The 17,419-nt window shown below is 39.5% G+C and overlaps 2 protein-coding genes across 5 annotated transcripts in view; both read right to left on the bottom strand.

Moving 5' to 3' along the window:
* inppl1a (inositol polyphosphate phosphatase-like 1a) overlaps positions 1-6,027 on the bottom strand; it is a 51,179-nt gene extending 45,152 nt beyond the window's left edge. For 2 of the 3 annotated variants that reach the window (XM_088639315.1, XM_088639316.1), the window contains exon 1: positions 4,810-6,027. In XM_088639315.1, coding sequence (XP_088495441.1) covers positions 4,810-4,973 — 164 coding nt within the window. In that variant the 5' untranslated portion in view covers positions 4,974-6,027. The remainder of the gene's footprint in view (positions 1-4,809) is intronic. The other variant, XM_088639314.1, reaches the window with a different exon arrangement.
* Positions 6,028-9,567: 3,540 nt separating this feature from the next.
* On the bottom strand, positions 9,568-15,591 carry folr (folate receptor). Of its 2 annotated transcripts, none has more exons than XM_088639318.1 (5): positions 15,447-15,591; positions 14,105-14,234; positions 13,271-13,459; positions 11,013-11,148; positions 9,568-9,890 (listed from the first exon to the last, which is right to left on the bottom strand). In XM_088639318.1, the coding sequence occupies exons 1-5, from the start codon at positions 15,458-15,460 to the stop codon at positions 9,604-9,606; spliced, it is 756 nt and encodes a 251-aa protein (XP_088495444.1). In that variant the 5' UTR covers positions 15,461-15,591; the 3' UTR covers positions 9,568-9,603. The 2 variants fall into 2 exon arrangements, with proteins under 2 accessions (XP_088495444.1, XP_088495445.1); XM_088639319.1 differs by having other exon boundaries at positions 14,105-14,248.
* Positions 15,592-17,419: the final 1,828 nt, after the last annotated feature.

Below are 17,419 nucleotides of genomic sequence, written 5' to 3' on the forward strand. Positions count from 1 at the left end.
GGAAAGGACTTGTCTGCAATACTGCCTTAAAGGGTAACTTTCTTTCTGACACTTAAAAGTGAAAAACCAGAATTCACAAGCAGGATAGCAAAAACAGTACTGTTAAGTCCTGGATATTTTTTACCGTTTGTTTTTGTCCGTTCTTGAAGTGTCACTCCCTTTGGCACAAACAACCAGAACTTAAATATTTGAGACATTTTGTATCATAACAGTATGAAAGAAATTAGCTACAGTAGCTCATAAAGTACTATGGTAGCTATAAGGAAACACAGAACCTACAGTAAATCTTGATTAAAATCCACTGTCTTTCATCAGTTCTTGGTTTTCCTAAAAATGCAACATGGGAAGGGGCAAGCCTTGTCATAAATTCCCACTCTGGACTGCTCACATCAGAGCTAACCAACTTCATCCTGTTCATACTGGTGATTTACTGAACACAAAGAATGCCCAACACTTACATTCCAGGATAGCAGCCATTCCTTTCAGACACGCGTGCCATGGGATCTTCAGCTGCAGCTGTCTGTCTGGGATACAGTGTCCCTGCCCAGACAGACACCTACTGTACCACCCTGCCAGTGATCTCACACCTGCCTCCTGCTAAACACAGTAGTAGCTGATATGCCGCGCGTGACCCTACACATGCTTCAGCTCCTTTACATCACAAGATGCCCACCCCAGCCCCCAGCTGACCTCCTGCATACTTCATGCCTGAGGTCGTACCAGCAATTACAGACAGTCTTGAAGGCTGGCGGCAAGGGTTAACAAAAGTGAAGCCATGTTTAATCATTACACATTACGCTGCTTATCAGCGAGGCCAATTTAAGTCTGCAGACTCAGACTGCAGCTGAGTCTGCAGGAGAGGCAGGGCTGTCATTTCCAAAAGCAAGCCTTGTTCTGAGCGTGAAGGAAAAGTCCATTTTCTCCGGTGCTGCTACTTTAAAATGACCTTCAAGACCTGTAGACAAACACCTGATTTACAGACTCCTACTGCTAGGAGGAGGGCTATACCATACCTCTCTAGCACCAGCATGGCTTTTCCATTTCTGCAACGTCTCTTGTTGGACACAATGGGGCATTATTATTTAACTGGCTTCCAAGGTTTCATTTCATTGGCTTTCTTTTTAGGACACCTTTATCTCCAAACAATGTTTCAGTACTCCTTCCATAACTATATCAGGGCCTTCTTCTGCAAAGTTTGGCATCTTTTTTTTGGGGTAACTAGCTTCCGGCATTGTGTGTGCTTGTGTGCTCAGCCTCCAGTGTGTGGACATGCTTGTACTTACAGTATTAGTGTGATCACTTCGCTGTATTAATTTGGAAGACGGATCTCAACAGCCCCAGTTTAATTACCCCAACAGTATAAATGACCCACAAAAATCAATACTGGGATGTGACTTAAAAAGGTGTAAAAAATGCAACAGTTAAAATAGTTCAAATGCACTAGCAAGACTAAGCAGATTTAAAATGCTGTGTACACTATTGTTCACCATGTTACAACAAAACAAGCTCCATGGGATGTCTTCTTGTTTGTAACCTAACAGCTGTATATTCCTCCAGTTGACTTCCATCTCAGCCTGGAGTTATGGAAAACTTGTATTTCTGAGATTGTTGTGTGTCATTTGACAAGTAACCTCTAGATGACTTTTTCTAATGCTTGTGAATGAATTTGACCACGTTTGGTGGCGATGATGCCTTGAAAGATTTGATAATGAAAATGACCCATGTCACTAATCCTAGCCTTCACACAATAAATAACAAAGGGAATAAATACTTAATCGATGTGGCAATGTGTATGTGCTCTTTAATTTTCAGGGTTGGTTAAGCAGATGGTACAAGACGTATTTCTTTACCATTCAAGCTTTCCTAAGAAGCCAATACATTAACTAGAGAATTCCTGATTATGAAGGAGAGGAACAATACATTATGAATTAAAAATACATTAAATACAGGTCATCACATTCCTCTCAAGAGGATTTTTTCCTGTCAAACATGCCAAGTGTTCCCAAAACACGCAGTTAAATAACTGAATTCTTAACGGAACACTTAACACTTTAATAATTTTCAGCTCCCAGACCATTGCAAGTAACTTCAAACCTCCAAACTCTGAGCAGAAAAAGACAATCCAGCCAAGCAACTTGCCAAGGATTAATTAAAGACATCAGATGCAATGATACTCAGCAGTTGTATCCTTAAGACCAGGACTGGTTAGCTGAAGTTCTGTAAGCTGGTGATTTCCCTAAAATAGAACATATGTATTAACACACTCAAGATGCAGTCTAACTGAGAGAACAGTGAGAAACAATGGCTGGTATGCCTCACCCTAGACACATTATGTTATGAGTCACTGATGAAACGTTCATATCATGACAACTTTGTTGCATTTGTTCAGGCAATTTCAGACAACAGTGCTGAATGCTTCAGCCCACACTGCAGTTAAAATGTATTTCACCAAAAACCCTCAAATTCTCAGTTTCTGGCTGTGATAGACAACTGAGACCTGTGCTATGTCTTGGCAAGGCTTCTGATTCACAACACCGTGCAGACCAGCTGGCCTGTATCAGCTCGAGTTGTGGAAAATCATGTCAATTATGTGCGCTATTTGAGGGTTTTATTTCAGTTGAACAGCTCCAAGAATCTTTAATAAGGTTAAACAAATAGACATTAACATACTGCCTGACTTGCAGACTTAGTACAAGGATTTCTCAAAAACCAGTACAATGTATATAGAAGAATGTAAAAATGAAAACCCTCTTCCCATTAATTTAGCAGTTTTATGATGTTATTTTTCTCCCGTATACTGTTAAAATACTTCCCCAGCAACCAAAGAAAACTGAAGATGGCTTCTTCAACAGCTAATACACTTCGCCCTGTCATGAAGTAAAATCAAATAGAGTACAAATGTTATGCAGTCATATACAATGATAGACAAACACTAATGTCTGAGGCACTACAGCAGGGCCTATAGTTCTTCATAACTGGAAACTTTAAAAAAATCTTCAGAAAATGCCCATCACACCAAAATCCTTTGTGCTATCCATAAAAATCTCATAAATAAATCACGCTCTTGCTTTATACTCCTTGTCAGCATATTACGCACAACTGTTTGTTTAACGCTGAGGTAGTTACTTCACTGGTGGTGCCAAAGTGCTAGTGTGAGATTGTGAATCAACATTTAAACTTCTGACTCTTTTAACCTTGCTGGGTGCATTTTAATAAATATAAGCCTGTGCTTTATAGTCCTTTGTATATAATTGTATGGCCAGTTTTAGCTTCAACTACTTAATTCTGACTGTTGCCAGTCCCTTTACTACAGGGAGGGACAGCACCAGCGAGGACTGTACATGGTGTACTGATACTTTTGAACTAATCAGTGTACTTAGGTTTGGAAAGGCGCCTTATGGAAATAAAAGTCAATAATACTAATATTGACTTGGGATAAAAGTCTTCCACATCTCCCCTCCCTCTTCTCAACATTAAAACCTTTGATTCATTCACATTTCTTATCCATATACTGTTATTATATGAACCACGTATTATATAAAAAATTAAGATCCACGCTGGAATAATAATCCCAGGACTGTCGGGCTTTCTTCAGGACACATTCGCTCCGAAAATTAAATAGTGTAAAAAGCCATTCATTTGTTACATCAACATGCGTTAATAATCACAGCTAAAGACGCGAATTTACGTCAACCCCCCCTACAGATGTTTCCTGCGTAATTTTATCACTGTAACCATAGTTGCTTTGCGGAACCCCGGTAAGTTCGCCAACCAAAAGAGAACTACTTTGTGATGCAATAAAAATAAACTGGCATGAACCCTCTTCTTGCACTTTGTGAACACTAACAAGGGGGAACCGAATAAACTGACTTGTACAGGTTTTACTGCATCTGGTTCAACGGGGGGGTCAAATGAACATGGAATAAAAGTTAAAAAATTAATCAAACGTGGACAGCCGGCTTTTTGTTTATTCAAATCAATACAGATTTTCTTCCACCCCAATTTACTGTATTACAGTCTGGACGTTCCTTCAACCTTTTCAAGGTTAGCTTTGGTCATGCACTTCTACAGTGTATGGTTACACAAGTTGTGCACAGCTCAGTGACAGTAGCCTTAAACTTTTAAAAAGTGCAATCGTTTTGTCTGTCTTTTGTCACTTCTGTAACTCCTTATGTGATGCTTCAATGTAAAACTTCTCAAACAGTCATTTTAAGCAAGGGCGTTACGCTTCAGGGGTCACACCACTATACAGATGGAGAGGTCTGGGGTATCCCCATTTCTTTAAGTCAGTGAAGCAGTAACACCCACGCCCTCCAACCAACATGCTGTACTGCATCAATATACCGTATAAACAAACTTACTCAAAAGTGACACCATTTAAATTGACAAATAACTACACTTAGTTCGAGAAAGTTAACTTATGGCGTTCCGTCATCAATTTCTTACGGTGCAGGCCGAAGCTGGTCAGTTAACCTCGGTTTGCAGCTGTTAAGAGGTGTAAATTGAGTGCGTTACCATTAAAAAAAACAATTTTATAATAGGTCAGTCTTATAATTAGAGTAAATCGGTATTGTACACATAGGGTCTTTAGCAGTAGAATGAAGTACGGCTAACCACATGAATACAACGCTGATGATACTGTATGGGCAGCTGCTTCCTAAAAATACAGAACCGCGGCGTACAGTGCCGCACTCTTCATGAAAAGGAACCGGTTTCTAGCAGAACGACTTTGTACCCGAGAGACGAGATCAACACAAATGCCCACGTTACTGCACAACATCTTGTAACGGGCACCGCGAAAGGACTTACAGCACGCAGAGGGCGTACGCGCCGCTGACACTCTCGCTGTCTCGCACGAGGAAACTCCCATCTCGACCGGCCCGGGCCAGCAGCTCCTCCGCCGCGGCTCGGCTCAGGTCCCGGTGATACCACAACGGAGCCGCAGAGCCCAGGGGAGACAGTCCAGCCATCATCGTGACACACACAAAAAAAGACGTATCCCACAACTGTGATAAATACTAGTTCCTGGATATGCAAATCGGTAAATATAGTCTGCGATAAGTACAAAACAGGAGAAATATCCCAGTTCACTTTTCAGCTCGTTAGAATTCCTGAAGGTCCGGAGTCGAGGATTCACTTTTCCCTTTTCCCTCGGAAATAAATATATGGAAACAGAGTGGAAAAAGTCGGATCCGTGGAATCATAGTACAGCATCAATGGGTCAAATTAAATATCACAGCGACAATATTGTTTTTAAACTGTGTCGATAAAACACAGACGTTAGCTTTCCGAAGTTATTTTACAACTTCTTGTCAGTCCCTCTTGTTTCGTTGCATTGAAATAGCTTTGACTGTATCAAAATGGAAATCAAATGGAAAAAAACATCAGTGAAACTTTCTGGACTAGGCTGCTTCAGAATATACCGAAATCCCGCTACCGCAAATCAAATTGCAGAGAACTGATGTTTACCTCCTACTGATTCAAGTACAATACGCAAGAACTATTTGCGAAGCACAGCACGGTTTTTACACGATCGCGTCCTTCCCTTTAAAATCCTTTCTTCCCGACTGTAAAATTCCACGATATTCGATTACATAAATATGAAATACACTTCAAGAGTGCCCAGGACATAGAAATTCAGAACTTCCCATCTTCTTTTCCTTTCTTGTTTTGATTAAAAAAAAAACTTAACATCCACCACATCACAATTAAAATACTGCCATCCGCTGTTTGCCCATCCTTCTCAAAGCTCCATCCACCTTCCTCTGATAGTTATTCCTGTCGCGGCTGTGTACTTAATGCAGATGTTAAAAGTGAAAACGATATTTTTCATCCCGGGGCAAAGCTTTTCGAAATTCACAGAAAACCTCTCGCTCTCCATTTAAAACTCCAAACATCCAGCTCGGTAGCACTTGCTAAATAGGGATCCCCTTCCTACACTAAAGGGAACTTTTCCCTTTCCTGCTAAATCCTGTCCCTGGCGTCTCCTTTTGAGCGTGCTCACCACACTCAGACTTGAAAAAAAAAGTTACTGAGAAAACTTCCTGCTCTGTTACACCATTGGTGTAATTAAAGGGCCAGGTCGCTACTTACTACTCGAGGTCGCTACTACGAGAAATCATCCTCATACAATTTCGTGCCGATGTCTTGTGATATTTGTTTATTTGCTAAAAAGAAAAAAAAAAGTTCTATTTTTTAAACCGAGATTTGCGCGAAAGGTTACCCTGCCGTGTTTTCAGAGATAAAATCCTGTCTTCTATAAGAAAATGTCTATATCTGAGATCCTCAGATAATTTAGCCACTAGCAACTGAAAATAGACCAAATGATGGGTTAAATAGTCTTTTCCAGTTTATGCTTGTTCTTTGGTTCTTTAAACCATGGTTCTGGCTGCATGGCACAATCAGTGGTTTGGTACCACCAATAGCAAATGAGAGTGAGTTAGAAATGTTGATTTATCTTTGGTTAGGGAAAAAGATGGTTAGTTGTAGCCTAGTTTATAGTAACAATAATCTTTCTGTTCAGTATTAAAGGAATCGCAGGTACAGACACCTGGTGCATGTGCTTAGCTGAGGAGTCAGTGTTGTGCAGGTGCCATTTGTAGGATTTTGACTGAACACCTCTAAATCAGAATTCTCCCTAAAAGGTCATTGCTGTTTTGAAAGCTTTATGTATTGCAAATCTTTAAATAATAATACTGATTATCTGATACACAATTAGACATTTCTTCTAAACATGTTGTTTTATCTTAATCGTAGACCATATCAAACTTTAAAACTGTGCTAAAATCAAAGACCGCATTACCTCCTGAGACACTGAAACTCCCTAGTGGGATATCTCTCAGGAGGTGTGTGAATCATTAACACAGTGATTGGCTTTAGGTCAGATCAAAAACACCGATGTGATCGTGGCATTAAAGTTAATGCCGTAATTTGTCATTCAGAAATAAAAGGAGTTGGGACTGGACACAATACATCACACCCAAAAATTACAGCACGTACACCAGTTCTGTGCAGGTACATTCCAAATCCATTGTGCAAATACAAGCAAAGACCGCTGGAAATGTGAGTATGAAATAACACTCACAATCAACAACACTTTGATACCGGATGAAACATGGCATCAGAAATGTCATGGCAAAGATCATTTATTTGCTGGGGTTCCTATAGAAGCTGATTTTAAATTGTTATTGATTTCTCTCTGCACACTTTATTTTTTTGTCCTTTGTCCTTTTTTGCTTTTGCTGCATGCTACAGGCCCAATCATAGGGACCAATGTAAACTATGCTTAGAGTGCAGAGTCTGAGGTATTAGTGCCTGCTATGCAATAATCATAAGCTCTTTCGATAGCTTTGAGGACATGAGCTAAAAGGTTCCTGTAAAATGAGCGCTATTCTTGTTTACAGTAAACACATCCCATTCTCACTGTGCTAAAGCTACAGGTTGCACTCTGGTAGTAAGTGGAATACTTTGCGTTGACGTGGCTCAGAACAAGCAGCATGACCTTGTGAGTGTGAGTCATGATATGCCCATTTTCCATGGCAGAAGACAGCTTTATAAATAAATAAGAAAATGGAGGAAAGAAAAAAAAATAAAGCAGAAGCAGGGATTGCTGAGCACAGAATATGGAAGTGGGTTTAAGAGGATTTGACCCATTTGGGTTCTATCCCACCACAAAAATCTTTTTCGTCAGTCAGCACTTCAAACCTAACAATTAAGAGGAAAGAGGTTGGTTTCAAATGATAAGGAAAATCCTCATTGGTTCTTCCATGCAGTCTTATACAGTACTTTACATATTTTCCCCTTCACTTCCAACTTGTTATTTTTCTGTTAGGTTTGAGTTAAATGCTGTCACTGTCCTTTATTGCTGCTTTATGGTACTTTATTTCTCAACTCTGCACCGTTTTATGTTTAGCTGTGTGCTAGTATGTTGCCCCAATTAAGAGTACCTGCTAAATTAATAATAATTGTTGGATTTTTCTGGGTAAAGTGAGTAAAAGGAGATCAGGAGAACTAACACACTAAACTCTTAGTAAGCCAGAGGGAGCTCCGCTGTGGTTTTGCTCGTTCTGTTTTGGATCATTGTCGGTCACTTGCCAGCAGCCAGCAGTCATATCACCCTGCAACTCACAACTGTCAACCTACTGAAGCTCAGCAGGTGTGAGCCTGGTCAGTACCTGGATGGGAGACCTCCTGGGAAAAGCTAAGGTTGCTGCTGGAAGAGGCATTAGTGGGGCCAGCAGGGGGCGCTCACCCTGCAGTTCATGTGGGTCCTAATGCCCCAGTATAGTGACAGGGACACTATACTGTAAACAGGCGCCGTCCTTTGGAGGAGACATAAAACTGAGGTCCTGACTCTCTGTGGTCATTAAAAATCCCAGGGCGCTGCTCGAAAAGAGTAGGGGTGTAAGCCCGGTGTCCTGCCCAAATTTCCCATTGGCCCTTACCAATCATGGCCTCCTAATAATCCCCCTCTATGAATTGGCTACATTACTCTGCTCTCCTCCCCACTGATAGCTGATGTGTGGTGAGTGTTCTGGCGCACTATGGCTGCCGTCGCATCATCCAGGTGGATGCTGCACATTGGTGGTTGTGGAGGGGAGTCCCCATTACCTGTAAAAGCGCTTTGAGTGGAGTGTCCAGAAAAGCGCTATATAAGTGTAAGCAATTATTATTATTATTAATTAAACTCTGGATGCTTTCAGTTCTAGACTGAATGTGTATTGGACTAAATGGCGCTGAATGTGGCTAAAGATATGTAATATTAACTTGCACTTACCAAACCCTGCCTTGTCTATCAGTAACTAGAAAAAACTGGATTAATAACTTAAATGTCCATTCGTGAAACAGTTTCGCTGCATAAAATACTCAGGCCTACACAACAGAATTATTCATAATGTATGAAATCCTTCATCCATAACTCTCAGCCAGATAGTGCACGTAAAGAGCCAGTGGCCTTGTTTTCATGAGCCACACACAGCCCTGTTTCTCAAAGCAGGGTTACCAGAAGCTTACAGTGTGCGGACGTTTACCGGGGAGTATATCTTTCCCACATGAAATGCAACAAACTCAAGTCAGCAGAACCCTTAATGTGTTTGAAAACGTCATCACTCAATTTAGGAGAACCCCTGCAAGAGGCTGGCTGTATGCCCGGATAAATGTGCAATTTCTTAGCCCAATGTAAGACTTTTATGCTAAAAGCTAAAATAGCACAATTCAGAACTTAGCCGAGCGTATTTTACCTATGGAAACAAGCCCTGCAATATGGATAATCCAGGGTTAGAGAGGGCACTGGGTTTGCCTGTTCCTTTGCAGTGTCTATGCAAAGAAAGAGGGTCTAGGTGTAGCTAGTGAATTCACTTTTGGAACACGAACCACATGTGTCACTATACAGGCATGTAGGTTTGAGTAAAAGTACAGTATGTTATGAATTTCAGAGCTAGAACTCAGGACCCAAAGTAATTAAATGTGATCAAACATTTTTTTACACCAACCACATGAGCCAAAGTGCACAAAACTGTCAATATGAATATACATCTTTCAAATCTTCAGAAACCTATTAGAAACAGGTAAATAGAAACAATTATTTTATTAAAACATTTTAATTCAGAACAACAGCAATGAAAGAAATGCTAAGAGGCCAAACAGGGAGGCTGGAAGACTAAGGGATGTGGCCCCATTAATCAAGCCTTTTTCTACAGCATAATATCGCGCAACGTCTTCATTGGGATTTGTGCCCTCGTCAAACCACATCTGCATACAGCGCCCACTGCTTCTCTCAAACGTGCTGTAAGCATAGGAACGGGACCAGATCTTCTCACACATGCTCTGAGGCGTGGGGAAAACGTCAGTGAATTTCCTGCACTTTGTCCCAGCTGGGCAAATGTTTGTACCTGATGAGAGGGGAAGAGAGGAAGATAATGAAATGAAAGCTTGCAGTTTAGGACACTCTGTAGAGCGAGCGATCTGTTGCGGAGTTGAAAGGGAGGTAATACTTGATAATGATTTTCAGACGGGGTTACTACAGACTACTGTGAAAGAAGGTCAGAAAAGACTCTCAAGGACATAGCTACGTCAGCATGCGTAGGCTGCAAAGAAACAAGTAAAGGTTTATTCCATGTTGAAAAGAAAAGAGACACAACGTTTCGGCTGTGGAGCCTTCTTCCAGTGTGGAGAGACTGAAAACACTCTTTCCCACTGCTTAGGAAATGTAAAAACCCTACCCTTATTAAACCTTATTAAACCATATATATTCTTGATTTTGTGTGTTTAGAAAGCATTTCTCTGGCTCAGGCAACTGATTGTAAAATAAGGGTCCCCACATGGAACAAGACACTTCTTCTAACTGCTTTTCCAATAGAGGATCATAGGGAAGCAAGAGTCTATCCTGGCAAACAACAGACGCAAGGCAAGACACACCGCAGATGGGAGACCAGTTTATCACAAGGCACACACAGACACAAACACGCACACACTCACAACACAATTTTCCCACTAGCCAATTAACCTGTCAGAATGTCCTAGGACTGTGGAAGGAAGCCAAAGTATCCAGAGGAAAGCCATTTTAACACAGTGAGAACGTACAAACTCCAAGCAGATAGCTCCCCAGGAATTAAATTCACCAGCACTGAGGGGTAGCAATGCAAACCACTGTGCCAACATGTTTTCCCCAATCCAGTTCTGCATGTCTTCTTAAATTATCACCAGCAGCATCAAGCCTGATTAATTGATTCAACTATCCTTATTAAACCTTATTTCCTCATTAAAAAATAATTGTCCTGAGGTCTTGGGTGATTCTCCTACTAAACCTGCTGAACCTGCTGAGAAACAGACTTAGGAACCCTGGCAGGAAGAGTTAATAAGAAACTATTTTAGGGCAGACAAAAGCTCAGAGCGCACAAAATCTGTGGTTTAGTTTGAAAAAAAGTTGGGCAGTGGTCTTAATTGTCTGCAACTTAACATTCATAAATCAGCTTGCCCCGGCGTCTTTTTGTACTCATGGCAGTTTCACGAACCTGTGCTCCAATCCCAGCCCTTGTGCCAGTTTTCTTTGCAGGTGAAGTCATTCTTACAGTCCTGCCACCACCCGTTACAGTCTTCTTTGCAAATGGGAACATCGATAATTCGCTCGTTCCGCCACGACTGGTTCACCTGAAACAGGGGAACAGGCACACCGCAGAGAGAGAGGTCAGGTCACACGCTGAGAAATACTACACTACAGGAATTAAGTGAAACAAACACATCAGCATGAAGGAGGCACAGCAATGAGAGAATGATTTCCAGCATCACAAAGAGGAGTACATTTACGTGGGCCCCACCAAATTCTGTTTAATATGCTCACAGCGGCCTCTTAAAAGGGAAAGTACATTTCCTGCCTCCTTTTAACAGATAAAACAGATTTTAAGAGATTGAATTTTAACGGAGTAGGTTGTGTGATCTTTTTGTTATTTCATGGAGTTTCTTTTTCCCTGAAGTCGTCTTTGTTTATATTTAGTACTTTCTGACTCATGTCTTTATTTGCAGTGCAATAGAGACTCCTGAGTACAAAGTACAAAAAATGAAAATGAAAATAATACCCACACACATGCACAGTATGTATTGTACCCCGAAAATGTATTTTTTCTATCTCCAACCTAAGATTAATGTTTTTCTCTACTTGAAATATTCATCTGGGACTGACGTTTTTTTTCCTACCTTGCGTCTTTCAAAATCTTGGATGGGCTTTTGTTATTTATTTAGGTCATAAAGACAGTAAATGATCATGAGGAAGTACTGTATGCTATGATGAAGTGCACGATTGATTTCTTTCCCTTCTTCTCTTTATTACATGACTTCTCTTCTCCATGACTTTATTAGCTTAAAAGGATTCTTAACATGGGAAAACTTTACTGCAGGATAAACATTGGAGTGACGTGGTGTAGATACTGCAAAGAACACATATATGGGAAAACGGAATAATGCAAAATTTTGGAAGTTCAAGTTTGCTAGTTTCAGGATTGTAACAAATCTGTGTGCAGGCAGTACCTGCATTTGGTCTCGTGCAAAAGACTGTGCATTTAGAGTACATTAAATGGGATTTTTTATATTCAGTCAGGTAAAAATGTACGATTTTCCTTTAAGAACTCAGAAGTTTTCTTGGGTCATAGTGCCATCTAGTGAAAGTACACTGCTTTCACTAGATGGCACTATGTCCAACACTTTGTGGAAAGAGCACAAAGAAGAGCAATAAAAAAGGTATCTGGTCTCACAGGATTATCATATCCAGACAGGTTAAATGTAGTTAAATCTCTTCATTCTCTAGAACAAAGGAGGCTGAGAGGAGTTTGGGGGGAGTTGATAGGATTAACAAAGGGGATCTTGGTAATGAAACAATTACACAGGGCCACAGCTGGAAAGTAAGGGAATTTGTTTAGGATGGAGAATAGGAAATGCTTCTTTTCAAAAAGTGCTGGGGGTATTTAGGACATGTTCCCACTCAGGTGGCTGAGGCCCTGACTCTGGGCTTTTTAAGAAATGGCTGCATGAAATTTTAGATTCACTTACTTAATATACCAAATAAGTAAACAGGTTAATTGTTTTGTCTCATTTTTGGTTTTGTGTCATTTTGAATGATAACATGGTCAATCAGTATTTTCACTTCATTTCACCAAAAAGCAGATCAGTTTAAGACAAGGTGACAGTTTGGGTGTGGCATGTCACTACTAGCTGGGATCTCTTCAATTGTATATTGTTATGTACTACAGGAAAAGAAGCCACACAAACATTTTACTAATATTCATTAGATGCGGCACAGGATTAATCTTTCAACTCACTTTCCAAACCAGCCAAATAAAGTCTAATTCCTTCTCTGGAGCCTTGTGGGTTTTTTTTCAAGCTGCCAAACCTGGTGAGTTTCAGAACATTCTGTAATCTCTAAAATTTCCTTCAGTAGCAAATCCAAAAGATTCAGGTCTTTCCCAAACCAGATGACATAAGGCTGTGCTTCCATGCCCATTCATAGGTTGAGAAACAAGTTAATTGTTCACAGCCGAGTTTCATTCCTCTGCTCATCAATGTGTCCTTTTTTCATTTTTTAAGCAGTGGGCAGAGGAAATGTTATATTTCAGCAGACCAGGTTATAATGGGTAGAGTCCTCTCAAACTAAAATAGACTCCCCCCTGATGCCGATGGAAACTTCAGGGTCATCTTGGGAGAAAGAATGCCCTGTGCTCTCTGCAGGGCTTGAAATTATTAAACTGTTCACCGTGGAAGAGTGCTAATATGTTCATGTTACCTTCTGAATCCAGGGACCCAGATGAGGGGAGCACTCATAGAAGCAGGTGTCCTGAATGAAGTGTCTCTTGCAGGAGCTCGACATGATGCCGCAGTGGTTCCAGTTGAAGTTGTAGAGGTACGAGTTGTCTTCGTGTGCCTCCTCAGTGGTGTTTGCTGTGCAGCAGGCGTTGCTCTTCCACGGTTTACACTGAGCAGCACAGCAAGTGGAAGATTAGACAGTGATCACAGCGCAGGGGTCATATACATATGTCTTGAACTCTATGGGTGGCATTTAGCTGCTCTAGATTTTCCAGCTCCAGACATTTTCCTTAACACTGCTTACTAAAATGGAAAAAAAAAGCACAGACCAGATATCCTAACAGTTGCCTAGGTTTTAGTAATTAAAGATTACTGCTTCAAGGAATGTTAGACATCGATCCTTAACTTTTCCTTGGCACACTTTTTTATATAATCTATGATTCTGTATGTTTAGAATGACTTCTCTCCAGTTGTTACAAACGTAGTAGAAATTATAATTATAAGTCCTCCCCAATTTTTTAAATACTATTTTCTGTTTGAAGTTGCTGATTCAAAATATGTTAGTTTTTCTGTGCAATTGTTTCTAAACTATGAGGTATTTGCCAGGCTGTGCTCAAGAAGATGTTTGTATATTAGTTGGCTCATATGAAGAAATGTTCTTGCATATGATGCTTGTAAGGTAGAAAAATAGCTGTAATACTGTATATTCGTGATGGGTCAGCTGTGGCTTTGTTCAGCTCACTGGGCCAACTCAAGGTGCCCAGTGATAGTGTGTGATGGCTGAAAAGCTGGTTAATTCAACTCCTCTTCCTACCTGCTGAAAAAGTTTGCCCTCAGCTCCAGGAGTTTTTTTATGATGTTTGCCATCCATGCACTTGTTTAAAATATCCTCAGACACCGCCACAGAAACCAGGGCCAACAGCAAGGTCACACCTAGCATTTCTCTGAAGGAAAAAAACTGATAAATTATGTTTAGAGGAAAAAGTTCTCCATGAAACTTAACTAAGATTTTCCTCCAGCTTCTCTCATTTATAATTTCAGGCAACAGAAAGTAACTCACACCCAGCTGAGCAACATTAGTACTTTGTTTGGCTGATGCTGTCCAAAGTGACATCTATATCTGGGCATTTTTCTTAAGTGATATGAACAAGACAACAGCAGTACTTCACTCAGATTTTGAATCCATGACTTCTCTGCACTGCCGAATCTTAAAACACTTTTACTCCTGTACAAAAGTGACAGCACTTTCCTAACAGTGACAAAATTCAAATTGTTTTTTTCAAAACGACACTACAGATAAATGAAAGCAAGCATTTACAGTATGTGAATTTTGTTTCGTATTTTCACATTTTCCCATGTGAAATTCCTACTTTAAAACTTTCAGAATTAGAAAAAAAGGTTACAAATTCAATACTGGAACTCAAACATTGAAAATCACCCTGTAAATATTACCAGACTGCAGTATATCTGAGAAATATAGTTCTGGAATTCTTTGAGAATAATGTGAAATCTACAGTATAAGATAGCATACAGTACAATAAGATATTTACATTTAATTTCATAAACTAATACATGAACAAAATAATTTTAACACTTTGGCACAACACTCCTTATTTAGATTATGAATAATACATGGATGATTAGTTTAAACTCTCTTCACTTTTAAGTCTGGTTGGGAGGCTGGGACTTTTCAATGTAAGGCAATCAAGTATGCCATTAAAACTACTGTGATAAAGTTGCAGTGAGGTACCTTTAAGTCATGATCACAAGTTTCAAACATGTATTTCCAAAAAATTAAATGTTTTATAATATAAATTATATATAGTTTTTATATGTAACATTTATGGAAACTTTACATATATGCTCAGAACAGTAACACTCTATTTCACGTTTTGCAGTCTGAATTTTGGCTTCTGAAATAATATAATTACCAAATAAAACCTAATCATTATCTCAAATACCATACTGTGCTGTTCTATATAAGCATTGAAATGCTACATATGGAATACATATGAAATATGAAAAGTACAAAACCCCATGAAGTCATAAGACAATAAAGACTAACATCCCACTCTCTGTTTTCAGTCTACTTGGCCTGGTGAGAGTAAAGACTGACATGTTATTTAAAAAAATAAGGAAAATAAAATGATCAAGACCTTCTTAAGTACATCCTGGATTAAAACTGAACCGCCTTCGAAGCTTCACTCTCCTCTGATGTTCTGGATTAAATCAACTTTACACACCACGGACAATTTATATCTGTTCTCAGGCTATAGCTTAACTCAAATGGAAGGTTTCTGATTGGCTTCAGACAGTAGAGGACAGTCCCTAAACGGTGCAATAACAGAGAGAAAGTCTGTGTTCCTGATTTCCATTAGTACTATTTAGGAATGCGAAGATAACAGTTTATGATTACTTTGCACAATCACAGGACAAAGTCTGAGAACTTACTAGAAAAAGTATGCAAGGTCTCTTCTCCACAGAGTGAAAGTTTTACCTTGAAGCCGTGTGCTCACAATGAGATTCCAGGCTGCTTTCTCATTCAACAAAGTATTCTTCCACCTCCTTTGGCTAAAACAAAATAAAACTTGCCTTGAGAATAAGATTTTGATGAAACATCAGACTCGCTCTTGAAAACATTTTTTTGAAAAGCACAAGAACAAAGTATTTATTTTCACAAACAAGACATTTGAGATGAATAATGCAACGTTTTGTGAATGTCGAAAATTTTCAAAAAATTAATAAAAGAGAAATGAAACTCCTACAAATTTCTACTAACATTAATCACAAAAAAGCGTTCCCCAGAATTGAATGAACAACTGCTCCGTGAGTAAAACTCCCTCAACGTTTAATATTTTTATTCAAAAAAAGTTCTAACCTACAGTGGAAGGAGACATACAACAGAGGACAGAGTTTCTTAAACAAAAAACTTTAAACGTTGCAATGCATAAATCTAAAGGCAGCTAGTACTTTGGTTAATTATAAAAAAGGAATGGCCAATTACATAAACAAGACAGTGTGACCCAGGCAGGGCAATGGATTACTCATTAGTTGTAAGAAAAAGCTAAAAATAACTAAATGCAGCAATTAACTCAGTAACCATTCTGAAGTCGAAGAGTTTATATACAAGATTCATCCTTTACATTTTCTGTATGTTTTAATGTATTAATTTTACTTGCGTTTATTTAATCTGTGTAGTTGACAAAACTATTTTTATTGTGTGCTCAAACCCTTCTTAAATTGTACTGTTGAATAAGGCTGCTTTTACAGCTGAAAAGAAGTTACCTCAGTCGAGAGACATCAGACTTTCCTCTGGTAAATGTAGAAGCGCAAATTTAGGGAAGCTGCTCAGACTGTGCTATGGGTGTTCGTCAGCAGACAGAGAGAAGTGGTAAATCAGTGTGAAGTGAGAACTCTCACCGCATAATTAAAAAAATGTGAGCAAATTATTTGGTGAGGGTGTAAACTTGGATTTTAACGTATTGTAACATTGGAGTTGGAGTCTGCCTTTGTAATGTTTGTCTTCTGAAATAAAAACACAAGGATTTAAAATACTTGAACTGAAGTCCCAGGATTCTTAGGTCTACATGAAATGATTCAAGAGTTCTCAGCACCATTCTTATTTATTTGAAGTCTCACAGTTTATCTGTGCCTTGAGTAAATTAGTTGGCCATTTTGCTCATCTTCACTTTTCCTGAAAGGGAAATCATGGCTTAAGGTGAACATAAAACCCTTTTTAAGGTTAATTTTGGTTTTGGTTTGTTCTCAACATTGCAGATCTCTTCTGGTGTGTAAATCCGTGTTATATGTATGATTCTTTTAATTTCTTGTTGCGCTTGTTGTGGGAAATTCCTCATCAGAGGAGCAAGACACAGTCTTGTGCAGATTCAGTTTTATTGAGCTCAATAAGTCCGACAACGCTCGCCGGGTCTGCCCCACAGAACAGACAAACTGCAAGGGTATCCCAACTCTCATATTCAGTCAGAAGAAAGTTTGTTTCACAATCTGAGTGCTTGTCCCGTTCTTTGATTTGTAATTACCTCTTGTTCTACTCTGTCTTGCTCTAGGTTCTGTCCTTTGATATGCAGCAGACATTGGTCTCCTTTGTCCTGTTTGTGGGTGTTGTTCC

Source organism: Lepisosteus platostomus, chromosome 7 (genome assembly GCF_059453375.1).
Source record: "Lepisosteus platostomus isolate fLepPlt1 chromosome 7, fLepPlt1.hap1, whole genome shotgun sequence".
NCBI lineage: Eukaryota > Metazoa > Chordata > Actinopteri > Semionotiformes > Lepisosteidae > Lepisosteus > Lepisosteus platostomus.

Coding starts and splice junctions, on each gene's coding strand:
- folr (XM_088639318.1), bottom strand. Junction 11,149..13,270: donor TGGGTCCCTGGATTCAGAAG/GTAACATGAACA, acceptor CCCCTGTTTCAG/GTGAACCAGTCGTGGCGGAA. Junction 9,891..11,012: donor GGGCTGGGATTGGAGCACAG/GTTCGTGAAACT, acceptor CCCTCTCATCAG/GTACAAACATTTGCCCAGCT.